The 12,231-nt window shown below is 41.1% G+C and overlaps 1 protein-coding gene across 8 annotated transcripts in view; it reads right to left on the bottom strand.

The window, feature by feature from the left end:
• Positions 1-12,231, bottom strand: part of USP4 (ubiquitin specific peptidase 4) — a 91,912-nt gene that overhangs the window by 61,276 nt on the left and 18,405 nt on the right. For 4 of the 8 annotated variants that reach the window (XR_005293927.2, XM_038409535.2, XM_038409538.2 and 1 more), the window contains exons 7-10: positions 8,757-8,900; positions 8,072-8,189; positions 6,335-6,508; positions 2,416-2,574 (exon numbers count right to left, since the gene is read on the bottom strand). Coding sequence is in view for 7 of the 8 variants with exons in the window: in XM_038409535.2 (XP_038265463.2) it covers positions 2,416-2,574; positions 6,335-6,508; positions 8,072-8,189; positions 8,757-8,900 (595 nt within the window). In the remaining variant the exon portion in view is untranslated. Of the gene's footprint in view, positions 1-2,415; positions 2,575-6,334; positions 6,509-8,071; positions 8,190-8,317; positions 8,599-8,756; positions 8,901-12,231 lie in introns of those variants that run through there. The other 4 variants (XM_038409537.2, XM_043518406.1, XM_043518405.1 and 1 more) reach the window with 3 other exon arrangements.

The raw sequence follows: 12,231 nt of genomic DNA, 5'->3' as shown, positions 1-12,231 counted from the left end.
TAGTTTCAAGAGTGCCAAATACAGAGGTAATATAATCTCTCTACTCCTACTCAATATTCCCATTTATGCATCCAAGAATAGCATTACTCTTTTTGGCCACAGCTTTGCACCGGGTGCTCACGTTCACAGATGATTTACCACGATTCTTAAGTCTTTTTCCACAGTCACTGCTTCCCAACATAAAGTCCCCCCATCCTTTAAATATGGCCTACATTCTTGGTTTCCTGATGTAGGACTTTAATGTGGCTGTATTAAAATACATATTACCCAGATTTCCAAGCTTTCACCAGGATTACCAAGAAATCCAGAAAGCTCTGTATGAGTGACCTGTCCTCTTCATCATTTAACAATCTTTGCGTCAGCTGCAAACTTGATCAGTGATGATTTTACATTCTCTTCCAGGCCATTGATAAAAATGTTAAATAGCAGTGAGCCAAGAACCCTTCCCTGCAGAACTCTGCTAGAAACACACCCACCCCATGCTGATTCCCCATTTAGTTACATTTTGAGACCTAACAATTAGCCAGTTTTTAATGCATTTCATGTGTGATGTTAATTTTGTACTGCTCTAGTTTCTTAATCAAATGTCATGTAGTACCAAGTAAAATGCTTTTAAGAAGTCTAAGTATATTACACTAACACTATTACCGTCAAACTTGTAACCTCATCCAAAAAAAAAAAAAAAGTTTGACAAGATCTGTTTTCCCTAAACCCATGACAATTGGCAATTATAGCACCCTCCTTTAATTCTTTATTAATTGAGTTCCTGTAGCAGAGCAGATACCCTGCTTCTAAAATAGAAGGGGTTAAAAGCAGCCCTGTGGCTGGAGAGAGCTGACTGGGGAAGCAGCCACAGCTGAGCCACGCCCCAATCAGGCCCCAACTGGCCTATATAAAAAGGCTGTGAGCCAGAGGCCCAAGGAGTCTCTCTCCAGGCTGGAAGAGAGCAGGGCCTATCTACCTGACAGGGTACTGAGGGTGGGGGGGAAGGAGCAGGCTGAGTGGGGGAGTTCCAGGCTGTAGGGCCTAGTCCAAGGCCCATAGAGGTATGGGAGGTAGAGGAAGGCAACAGGTCCAAACCCCCTTGCCTATGATGAGTGGCCTTTACACTGCAGTCTGCCCCAGGGAGTGGGGGCTTGGTGATGACTGGCACTAGCCCAGACTGAGGCAAAGTGGAGATAGTGGGTTGGCGGTTCCCCAGGAAGGGGAGACCCAGAGGCAGAGTGCGGGGGTACTGCCAGGGGGTAGAACCCCAGAGAAAGGGGCCCTGGAGTCTGTGAGGGACATGGAGGCCAGAGCTGTGCTGATCACCAGCCTGCAGAGGGTGCTCCGGAGCCTGGTGAGCTAATTCCTGACCAGCAGGAGGCACCGCAGGGGTGAGTCTGCTCCTTTACAGTTCCCCATACCAGCTATTACATTATCTTGCCCAGAATAAACATCAGACTGATGGGCCTAGAATTACTCTGCTCATCCCATTTATTTTTTAAATATTAACACTTTCGTTTTCTTCCCCAGTATTCCAAGACATATTAAAAATCAACATTAATGGTCCAGAGAGCTCCTCTGTCTACTCTTTGTTGCAAGTTATTTGAACCTGCAAATTTAAATATGTCTAGTTTTAGCAGCTGCTATTAAATATCTTCCTTAAATATTCTTGGAATGGAAAGTATTTTATCAATCTACATCACTTGGCTTTTTCCCCAGTGAAGGGTAAGGGGGCTGAACTAAAGGAAATCTACAGGTAGTAATCACAGAGCTATTTGAATTGGCTTTCTTGAAATTCTTTTCCAAGTTTGAAGATTTCTATTTACTGGGTATTTGCTTCAGCCTGTGGATTGGAAGCTCAGAGTGTCTCCTTAAGTTAGAGGAAAAATGGAAGTGCTTGGATAAAAGGCAAAGGCAGGCTGGGTCCAAGGCCCCCCTCTCCCTAACAGAATTCAAGGCAATTCCTTATATACACAACGAACAGATTTATGTGGCCTCTTAGAGAAAAGATAAATTATGCCATCATTTGTGTTGCATATTATCACATTCGCTGCCCCATATGCACATAGAACACAAAAACATAAATTTATTAAATTCTGTGCTCCAACCCTGCATATGGAATGACAGTCAAGTAATAAATTGCAGTAATATGGGATAATGTAGTTTAACGTTCACATTTTTTATTAGCTTCATTCTGCTCATTAATCTACCTCTATTGAGACTTCTAGCATTCCAAGTGTCAGAGCAATGCTGGGGATATAGCAAGACCACTGCAATCCCAAGTGCAAACAATTACTTAAGCACATTTGAAGCTTTAACTATCATCTTCCTGGCTTTGGATAGCAGTTTAATACAGACTATTCATGCTATTTAAATGTAGCTTAGGGCTTCCAACTGAGCATAGGGTGTAATTTTATCTAAGCACTGTACCGAATCAGGCCTGCCATTGGCATCCTTGAGCTCCAAATAGGGCTTCTTCTTCACTCGGTTCAGATCCTCATGCAAGCCATCCAGGAGGAATGCCAAGAGCTCCTGAGAATCTTGCTGCTGGTATCCTGAGAACTGGGGGGCAAAACGGCCAACCTGGGTCTAAAATTAAAACAGAATGGACAATCTGGTCAAAGCAGCATCATGCGTGTATTTGTAAAAATGAAAAGAAAATCATATCCTGGATTCTTCAGAATTCAGCAGCAAGAAGCTGCTGTAGTTTATTGCTAACAATAATGAAGCTGAAGGCAACAGAACAAGGATGTCAATACAGATTTCCTGGCCTATTTTAAAGGCTTTCAATCAAAGGCATTTTTAAAGACCAGGATGGTGGGAATCTGGACTGCCTGATACTAAGCTCTGGGTCAAGAAATACCAACTAGCAGCACCTGGGGTGCTGAACAAGTTTCAGTTGTGTTCTTTTAGGAACATAATTGCTACAGTAGATCAGACCAGTGTCATAGAATCACATAATATCAGGATTGGAAGGGACCTCAGGAGGTCATCTAGTCCAATCCCCTGCTCAAAGCAGGACTAATCCCCAATTTTTGCCCCAGATCCCTAAATGGCCCCCTCAAGGATTGAGCTCACAACCCTGGGTTTAGCAGGCCAATGCTCAAACCACTAAGCTATCCCTCCCCCCAATCCACCTAGTCCAGGATCCTCTTACATCAGCCAGATACTTCAGAGAAAAATCCACGAATCCTGTAGTGGATATTTATGGAACAACCACATGTCCATAAGGAAAATGTTTCCCAAAGTATGGCAGGCGCCCTTCCTCCCACATGACATGAAGGATTAGCTGGGTTGTATGGAGCAGATAGGCCACAAATGTTCTCCAGTCTCAGCTTTCACTAAAAGTTATTAAGAGTGAAATTCTGGCCCCATTGAAGTCAGTGGCACAACTCCCAGTGACTTCAATGAAGCCAGGATTCTACTCTAAGTCTCTAGCTGTTCTAATTTCAAACAAACTTTGAAAACTGACTAGTGTATAACCAAAGGTAACAACAACAACAGCCTGAACTTGCGCAGACCTTGAAAATCGCTCTGAGGTATGAACTGCTTTATTCAATAGACTGTGTGCTACCTCATAATGTAAAGACAATACTTTGATTCTCACCATTAATAATTTTCCTGCTTACCAAGACATAAGGATCACAGTATGAAGAGCCACAATTACTCTGAAAGCGCGATCATTCTGGTACCATGAGCAGGTTATCCCACTGATTTTTTTCCCAAACTAGGAGCAGCCAAACATGAGGTGGCCAGCAAGGCATCAGAGCCCCACTTATGGGAAAACAAACCAGAGGGCTCCAGCAGAGCTCATGAGGGAGAGAAATTTTCTTGGAACAAGTTAACATTGCTACTTAACAGTGACTGACTTATAGTTGTTATTACTAAGTAACTATCATAAATTTGAGAAGTGATCTATTTCAATTATAAAAAAAGCCTGTATTAAAAAAAAAATCAACTACTGAATCCACAAAAAGAAAAGGAGTACTTGTGGCACCTTAGAGGCTAACAAATTTATTAGAGCATAAGCTTTCGTGAGCTACAGCTCACTTCATCAGATGCATACAGTGGAAAATATAGTGTGGAGATTTTATATACACAGAGAACATGAAACAATGGGTGTTACCATACAGACTGTAACAAGAGTGATCAGGAAAGGTGAGCTATTACCAGCAGGAGAGTGGGAGGGACCTTTTGTAGTGACAATCAAGGTAGGCCATTTCCAGCACTTTACAAGAACAGTGGGAGGGGAAATAAACAAGGGGAAATAGTTTTACTTTGTGTAATGACACATCCACTCCCAGTCTTTATTCAAGCCTAAGTTAATTGTATCCAGTTTGCAAATTAATTCCAATTGAGCAGTCTCTCCTTGGAGTCTGTTTTTGAAGCTTTTTTATTGAAGAATTGCCACTTTTAGGTCTGTAATCCACATCACTCCTTAACGTAAAAATTTAACACTTTCAAAAACTAAACACACAAAGACTTCATTTGGGGACAGTTAAGGTTGCTTCAGGATACGTCTCACACCAAGCCAAAAATCTTTGAAGTTAAGGGGAAAGTTTTCTGCATTCCTTGCTACTTTCACATCACCCACAACACTGTCAATAACAGACCCCACCATTCCATAAGGCTTACATTTCCACCTTTTACAGCAACACACCCCAAAAGCAACTCACCCCAAATTCAAGTTCATACTCTAAGGCAAAGCATTTATAGCAACTTCTGACATTTGTTTCAACAGATTGGCATCCGATGAAGTGAGCTGTAGCTCACGAAAGCTTATGCTCTAATAAATGTGTTAGTCTCTAAGGTGCCACAAGTACTCCTTTTCTTTTTGCGAATACAGACTAACACGGCTGCTACTCTGAAAGCTAAGTTGAAAGTGACTCATTCCATACATTTGAGAAGTTATTCTACTTTAACATTACTCAGGTTGTTTGGGTGCCTTAAGTGCATTTCCCTACTTTGACATCTGTGGATTTATTTTTATGCTTAACCTTAACTGGGTTTATAATGCTTGTTTTTGGGGTAACTGCAACCTTCTTCTAATGTTATTTGCAGTGTTGGTGGAGCAGTGTTGGTCCCAGGATATGAGATAGACAAGGAGTGTGAGGTAATATATTATTATCCCTCTATTCCGCCCTGGTGAGGCCACAGCTGGAGTAGTGTGTCCAGTTTTGGGCCCCCACTACAGAAAGGATGTGGACAAATTGGAGAGAGTCCAGTGGAAGGCAATGAAAATGATCAGGGGGCTGGGGCACATGACTTACGAGGAGAGGCTGAGGGAACTGGGCTTGTTTAGTCTGCAGAAGGGAAGAGCGAGGAGGGATTTGATAGCAGCCTTCAACTACCTGAAAGGGGGTTCCAAAGAGGATGGAGCTCAGCTGTTCTCAGTGGTGGCAGATGACTGAACAAGGAGCAATGGTCTCAAGTTGGAGTGTGGGAGGTCTAGGTTGGATATTAGAAAACACTATTGACGGGTTCGGTCACAGAGACCCGCTTGGGACCGTCCCTGATGTGCTGAAATTACTTCTGAGCCCGTTTTCCCTGCCAGCTCAGGATTCCAGAACCCTGCCTTGTTGAGCCAGACATGCTAGTATGCTGCAACACAGACCCAGATCTGGTCCACGCCCCCAGAGTTGCAGACTTTAACCAAAAACTGCTCAGGAGGTTTCCAATCTCCAGCACCCAGATACCCAGCTCCCCATGGGATCCAAACCCCAAATAAATCAGTTTTACTCTGTATAAAGCTTAGACTGGGTAAACTCATAAGTTATTCACCCTCTATAACACTGATAGAGAGTGATGCACAGCTGTTTGCTCCTCAAGTCATTAATCACTTACGCTGGGTTAATAAATAAACAAAAGTGATTTTATTAAGTATAAAAAGTAGGATTTAAGAGATTTCAAAATAATAGATAGAACAAAATAAGTTACCAAACACAATAAAACAAAACAAGCAAGTCTAAGCCTAATACATTAAGAAACTGAAATCAGGTAAATCTCACCCTCAGAGATGTTCCAATAAGCTTCTTTCACAGACTAGACTCCTTCCTTGTCTGAGCCCAATCCTTTCCCCTAGTACAGTCCTTGTTAGTTCCAGCTCACATGGTAACTAGGGGATTTCTCATGACTGGCAGCCCCCTTTGTTCTCTTCTACCCCCTTTTATAGCTTTGGCACAAGGCAGGAATCTGGATCCCCACCCCTCCTTCTAAATGGAAAAACATTTAGGTTTAAGATGTTTTTCATTATAGCTTTCGTGACAGCAAAACCTGTGGAAAGACATTACAACTTTCATTCTAACTCTGCTTTGACTACCATCTTCTCTGAATAAAAGTGTCTACTTACTTTGAACATACGTGGTGCCACGTGAGAGTGTCTCCCAGACCACATCTGCTTAATAAGCTCTGCATATGCTTCTGCAATTTCTCCTCTCATCCCCAGAGGATTGTCATGATTTATTTCAGCCTCATATTTATCTTCCAGGAAATACTCAGTCAGAGGTGGAGTGTTACTCAAACACTGAAATAAAAACATTTACAAAGCTCATGTCATTGTCTAGAACAGCCAACCTCTATGAGAAGGAAGTAATGCAACAATCCAACTTTCATATCAGTACATATCTGAAATGACAAAACCTTTTTAAAAGCTCATGTGAAAGTAGATAGAACAAAATATTTAAAAGGAACAATGAAAGTTCTGAGACTACAGCTCTCTCACAATTTAGTAAAACAGAATTGTATCTTATTGAGATACAATGTGAGCAATGCAACCCAGACAAAGGCAATATAAAAGGGTTCAGAATATTCAGACTTCTCTTCCAAGGATAAAAAGTGTAAATAGCAGCACTTTGCTAAGGCTATTGCTGAAGAAGAGATGGCCCTTTAATGCACAGCTTTAGTTCATGTCACTTATAGTTTAATCAAGAGTTACCTTCTGATCTACAATTTCTCCACCTTGTCTCCAATCTCAGCAGTAGCAAAGCTAGCCTCTGTTTAGATAGCACACCTAACTGTTTTCAGGAGTGTGTCTGTTAGAGGTTTTCCATCCCACTGAACTCCCGCAGCCTGAAATGAGGCCTAAAAGATACTATATAATGGTAACTGTACACAGTTGAGTGGAAAATATGAAAATGGAGCACTCTATCCCATGACACACCTTTCTCCCCACTCCACCTATTAATATCTATAGCAATTTTCCTCATTTGTGCGGAGATTAAAGATGCATAGAATATCAGGGTTGGAAAGGACCTCAGGAGGTCATCTAGTCCAACCTCCTGCTCAAAGCAGGAACAATCCCCAATTTTTGCCCCTGATCCCTAAATGGCCCCCTCAACAATTGAACTCACAACCCTGGGTTTAGCAGGCCAATGCTCAAACCACTGAGCTATCCCTCGCCCTTGCATGGGTAGCAGACTCCTGTAACACAGCAGAATATCTCTAACCTACACTAATGGGGAAACTCTTGTGTAAAGCACCAGAGGTAGGAGCAATACAGTGATGCTGTGGTCCCTGCAAACCAACATGGTGGGAAGGGGTGTGTACCAACCTCTGGGCCTGCCCCACACAATGAATCTTAAGATTATCCATGTACAGTTGGTCTTCCCTCCTCCTAGCTGCTGCTGCTCCTCCTCCCTGGTGCTGAGATACTTTCTGAGACCCAGTGACTCTAGGAATCAGCATTGAGCAGGGTAGGGAGGCTTTTAGGAAGCTACCCTCCTGCTGTCCTTGACTCTGCCCTCTGCATGTCCCTGCAGCAGAGTGTCCAGGTACAGAGAGGGAGTGCAATTGCTGAACATGGGGAAGTTACGTGTACGTTTTACCCGACAATGAGAGGGAAATAGTGTCAAAAAAGAAAATTGACCAGGTTTAAAAACAAAAAGTATTTTATCTTGAATCTCTGCCCCTGTCACCTCTTACCTGTATGCAACCTATTTAGGCTAGATGCTCTTCAGGACAGCTAATGGTCTTCTAACAGGCCTATAAAGTGCCTAACACACTTTGGGATGCTATATCAGAGCACTTGACAGGTGTGCAATGAATCCATGGGGATAAAGCATGAAATAGATTCTTTTCAGCCCTTTACCTGTAATGCAGAGTTCATGAAGCAGGTGTTTCCCAGGTTACTGAGCCCACAGATGCCAGGCTGTGACTGGGAAGGGGACTCCCTGCAGCAGTAGGAGTTGTAGGAGAAGCCAGAAACTCTGGAAGAAGAAAACACTTTTTTTTTTTTAATCTAGACCACACCAGTCCACATTTCACCCATCACTGCAAAGTTTATGATTTGCATCAAATGCTATTCCTTCTTACTGGTGCTTTTTCATATATTTCTGCTCCTCCATATTTGTTAGTTTTGACATCTCATTTAACTCTGATTACTGGCAGGTCTGATGTATACTGAAACAATGCATCTTTTATCTCTATTCAGGCTGTTTTTCTTTGACCATTTACCTAGTACTTTATGACACGTTTTTTTCAAGTGTATGGTGCCTACAATCCTTTATCACGTTATACAGACATATGCAGGTGAGCTACTACTTTGCAACAGTTGATAAAAGTTTTATGGTCTCTGCCTGATGAAGTGGCTATTGCAGCCAAAGAATGGGACAAAATCTGAAAGGGAGAGTAAGTGCTAGTTTTGCATGCAGTTGGGCTAGAGTGGGGCAAGTGTTACTTTCAACAACAGCTTGAAAATACAAATAGCCAGGGGCAACAGGACACAAAGCTAGTCAGAGGAAGGAGAGGGGAAAGAAAAGCATTCCTGCTCTTACCCCCTGCCAAGGCTGGAGCTGGTCAGTCCATAGGATTTATTGCTATCACCATTTGCAATGGCAGAAGAGACAGACATTGAGGAATAAGAATTTACTGGTGATGCTGAAGTAGTAGTAAAATTTTTGCTAGTTGCAGTGCTTGATCTGGGAGAAAGGGAAGAAGAAGAAACAACGCCACCAGTTTTTGCAAACCCCAGACTCTTAAAATAAAGGTAAAGTCTGATTGAGAATTTACAATCTTACCCTGTTAGTATCTGCATTTCCAAAACACTAGTCTGAGTCAATCTAGGGCATCACAAGTGAAAGGCAGAAACAATAAGCCAGTCATGAGCAAGAAGAGGCCCCAGATAGCATAAGCACAAGGAAGTTTGGACTGAGTGGAAAGTAGGCTCTAAACAGCCTGGTACACTAAGAAAATAAACCCTCTAAAATAATAAAACCTTTTCTCTAAATCATCAACAGAGTACCAAAACAAAAAACTTCTATTTAAAACCCACTCTAACTATGCAGGTAAGAAACCAACAGCAAACCAAGTAGGGTGGGTGCTACCTAACTTATTGGGCAAAGTACAGCACGTAAAACTACATGCTTTGTGGCTAAGTACGGCACAAACAGCTTGTAGCACTTGAGAGCCCACGTGCACCATCTTGAGGTCAGAGTGGGTGAACTGGAGGAGCAGAGAGACAGAACTGCTTATATGGGGTAGTCAATAGTCTGACCGTAGACCAAATTTGGACTGCCAGACGCTTCTGAACAGCCAGACATCTTTTTATTTACTTATTACTATCATTATTATTGGTTTTGTATTATTTTCTCAGAGTCTGGACCCTGACAATCCCTTGACCAAGAAATTTGGACCTTGACAAAAAAATAATTGATCATAACGGTGGATAAAAATCAAATATTTTTTTTTAAAAATACCAAAAAACCAGATTTTATTTAAATCAGGTTTTTCCTCAAAAAAATCTAAAGATAAATTATACCTCCAAGATATCTCATCATGGAGATAGGGATTATAAATTCTAATTCTACAGTATGAGACAATATATTCATGTAATGTTTAAGAAAAGTTTTGTAAATGAGTTCCAATAGTTCGGTCTAGAAGATACCATCAGAGATGCTTAGTTTTGCAGTTCTCAAACTGTGGATTTGTGTCTCCAGAGATAACACGCTTATTAACAAAAATGTTTTAAAATAAATATAGAGATGAGAAACAACAGACCTCAACCCTATTGTCCCTCTGCAAATTTGTGTACACAGAGTCAATCCCTTACCTCTCTCTAAAAGTGCAAAGTTTCAAAAAAATTCAATGAATAGAAGACTGCTGGGGGGCGGAATAGACCTGGACAAGGTGAAGAAGTCTGGAGAGAAGTGTAAGAAGGGAGGAACAGGCAGTAGAAACAGAAGTGAAACTGTTTGAGCAGCATATTCCAGGAGTCTTGATGTCTTTCTGAGTGTAGCCTTCTTTGAATTGAGATCTACCATACCATTCTCTCACTAGAAGGGAAAACCTGTAATGGCAGCAGGCCATAAAAGAGACCCAGTTTGGGAATATTTTAATGAAGTTCCTCTACCTGTGGGTAAGACAGGCATGTGTGCAAAATGCAAACAGTGCAACAAAGAAATGCAAGGGCTGTTTGCCCAAATGAAACAACATCATGAGAAGTGTTCTTTCTCAGGAGGAAGCTGTGTTGAAAATGATGAAAGGAACATGTCTGAACACGCAGGATCTTCAGGTTGGTAAACTTTTTTAGTTCATACTTCTTTCTTAAGGACTGCCTGTCTTCCTTCTGGACTATTCTTGAATTCTCATATTTGAGCAAAAAATATAGTTGTTACTCTCTGGTACTATCGTTTTAGACGCAGTTGTAATAAAAAATAAATAGCTGAAAGAGGCAGATCTTCCTTTTACAATTTCACCTTGAAAGTAGTACTGAGTGTCAGTGAATGCAATGAGTAATATTAAATGAGCCAATGAAGTGAGCTGTAGCTCACGAAATCTTATGCTCAAATAAATTTGTTAGTCTCTAAGGTGCCACAAGTACTCCTTTTCTTTTTGCGAATACAGACTAACACGGCTGCTACTCTGAAAACTAAATGAGTAGTATTGTAATAATAATTAAACAACTGCATTGACTTATTTTGTTTAGGAGAATCCATCCTCAACACATAGGATTCTGAAGACTATCCGCCTTCAAGATCACCATCATTTTCTATAGTTTCAGAGTTATCTACCAATGATAGTGTTTCAGTCACATCATGTATGTCAAAGAGCCACAGTGTATCAACTCTAGCAAAAGGGAAAAAAAGATCTCCATCATCCAGAAACAATCATAGATAAGTTTGTGATCAGAACCAGCAGATTACAAAAAGAGGTAATTGATGAAAAAACTGCCCAGTTTCTTTATGCAACAAACTCTCCTTTCCATGTGATTGAGAACCCACACTTCATTAACATGGTTCAGTCATTAAGACCAGGATACAGTCCACCCAACAGAGCAGATGTCGCAGGCAAATTGCTGGATAAAGTGTATGAAAGAGAAATTGAGCAGTGTGCAAAACATCTAGAGGGTGAAACTGTTAACCTGAGTCTTGATGAGTGGAGCAATGTCCACAATGATCCTGTTGTATGTGCTTGTGTGACAACAGAAGAAGGGAATGTCTTCCTTACAGAAACAATTAATACATCAGGAAATGCACACACAGCAGAAGTTACAATAAGTAATAGTAAAAGCTATAACAAAACTGTGGGGAAAAAATTCAAATGTCTAGTACGCAGATTGGTCACAGACAATGCTGCAAATGTTTCCAAGATGAGAAGAGAGTCCCAAGCTAACATATAATTGCAGTGCTCATTTGATGCACCTTCTAGCCAAAGACTTCATTGTTCCAGAAATAAAGGCTAATGTTGTTGCAATTGCAAAATACTTCCGTAACAACACTTTGCAGGAGCTACTCTGAAAACAGTGGGAGGAACCAAGCTAACTCTCCCACATGACACGCGGGAATGAGGATTTAGAGATGTTGTTCACTGAATGCAGCTCTATAGAGGTGTTAGATTTCAGGAAAGCACATCTGGAGAAATTAAGGAATCTAGAGAGGAATGTTTGAGAGGAGGCCTCATCTAGCAGCATAGAAGGTGGCTGACTACAAGCCACCTAAAAAAAGAAGACACCAAGAAATAAGAATCAGCTAACTTGGGTGCGTAAAGGAATATTCAAAAAAATCTGTTAAAAAGGGACGGGGGTGAGGTAATCAAGCAAAAAACATCTGAAGCAGTCATAGCTCTGGAAGAAAGATATAGGCAACACAAATATAAATGAACTAATACTAACAATTCATCAATGGCCAAAATACTAGGAAGATATCTGGTCCATTAATAAATGAGAATGCTGAAATTAAATGACTCCTTTTTAAGCATGTATTCAAAAGGATAGATACTGAACAAAATAAGGAAGACTAACCTTGTGAAATG

Source organism: Dermochelys coriacea, chromosome 7 (genome assembly GCF_009764565.3).
Source record: "Dermochelys coriacea isolate rDerCor1 chromosome 7, rDerCor1.pri.v4, whole genome shotgun sequence".
NCBI lineage: Eukaryota > Metazoa > Chordata > Testudines > Dermochelyidae > Dermochelys > Dermochelys coriacea.
This window is presented reverse-complemented; position numbering and strand designations above follow the sequence as displayed.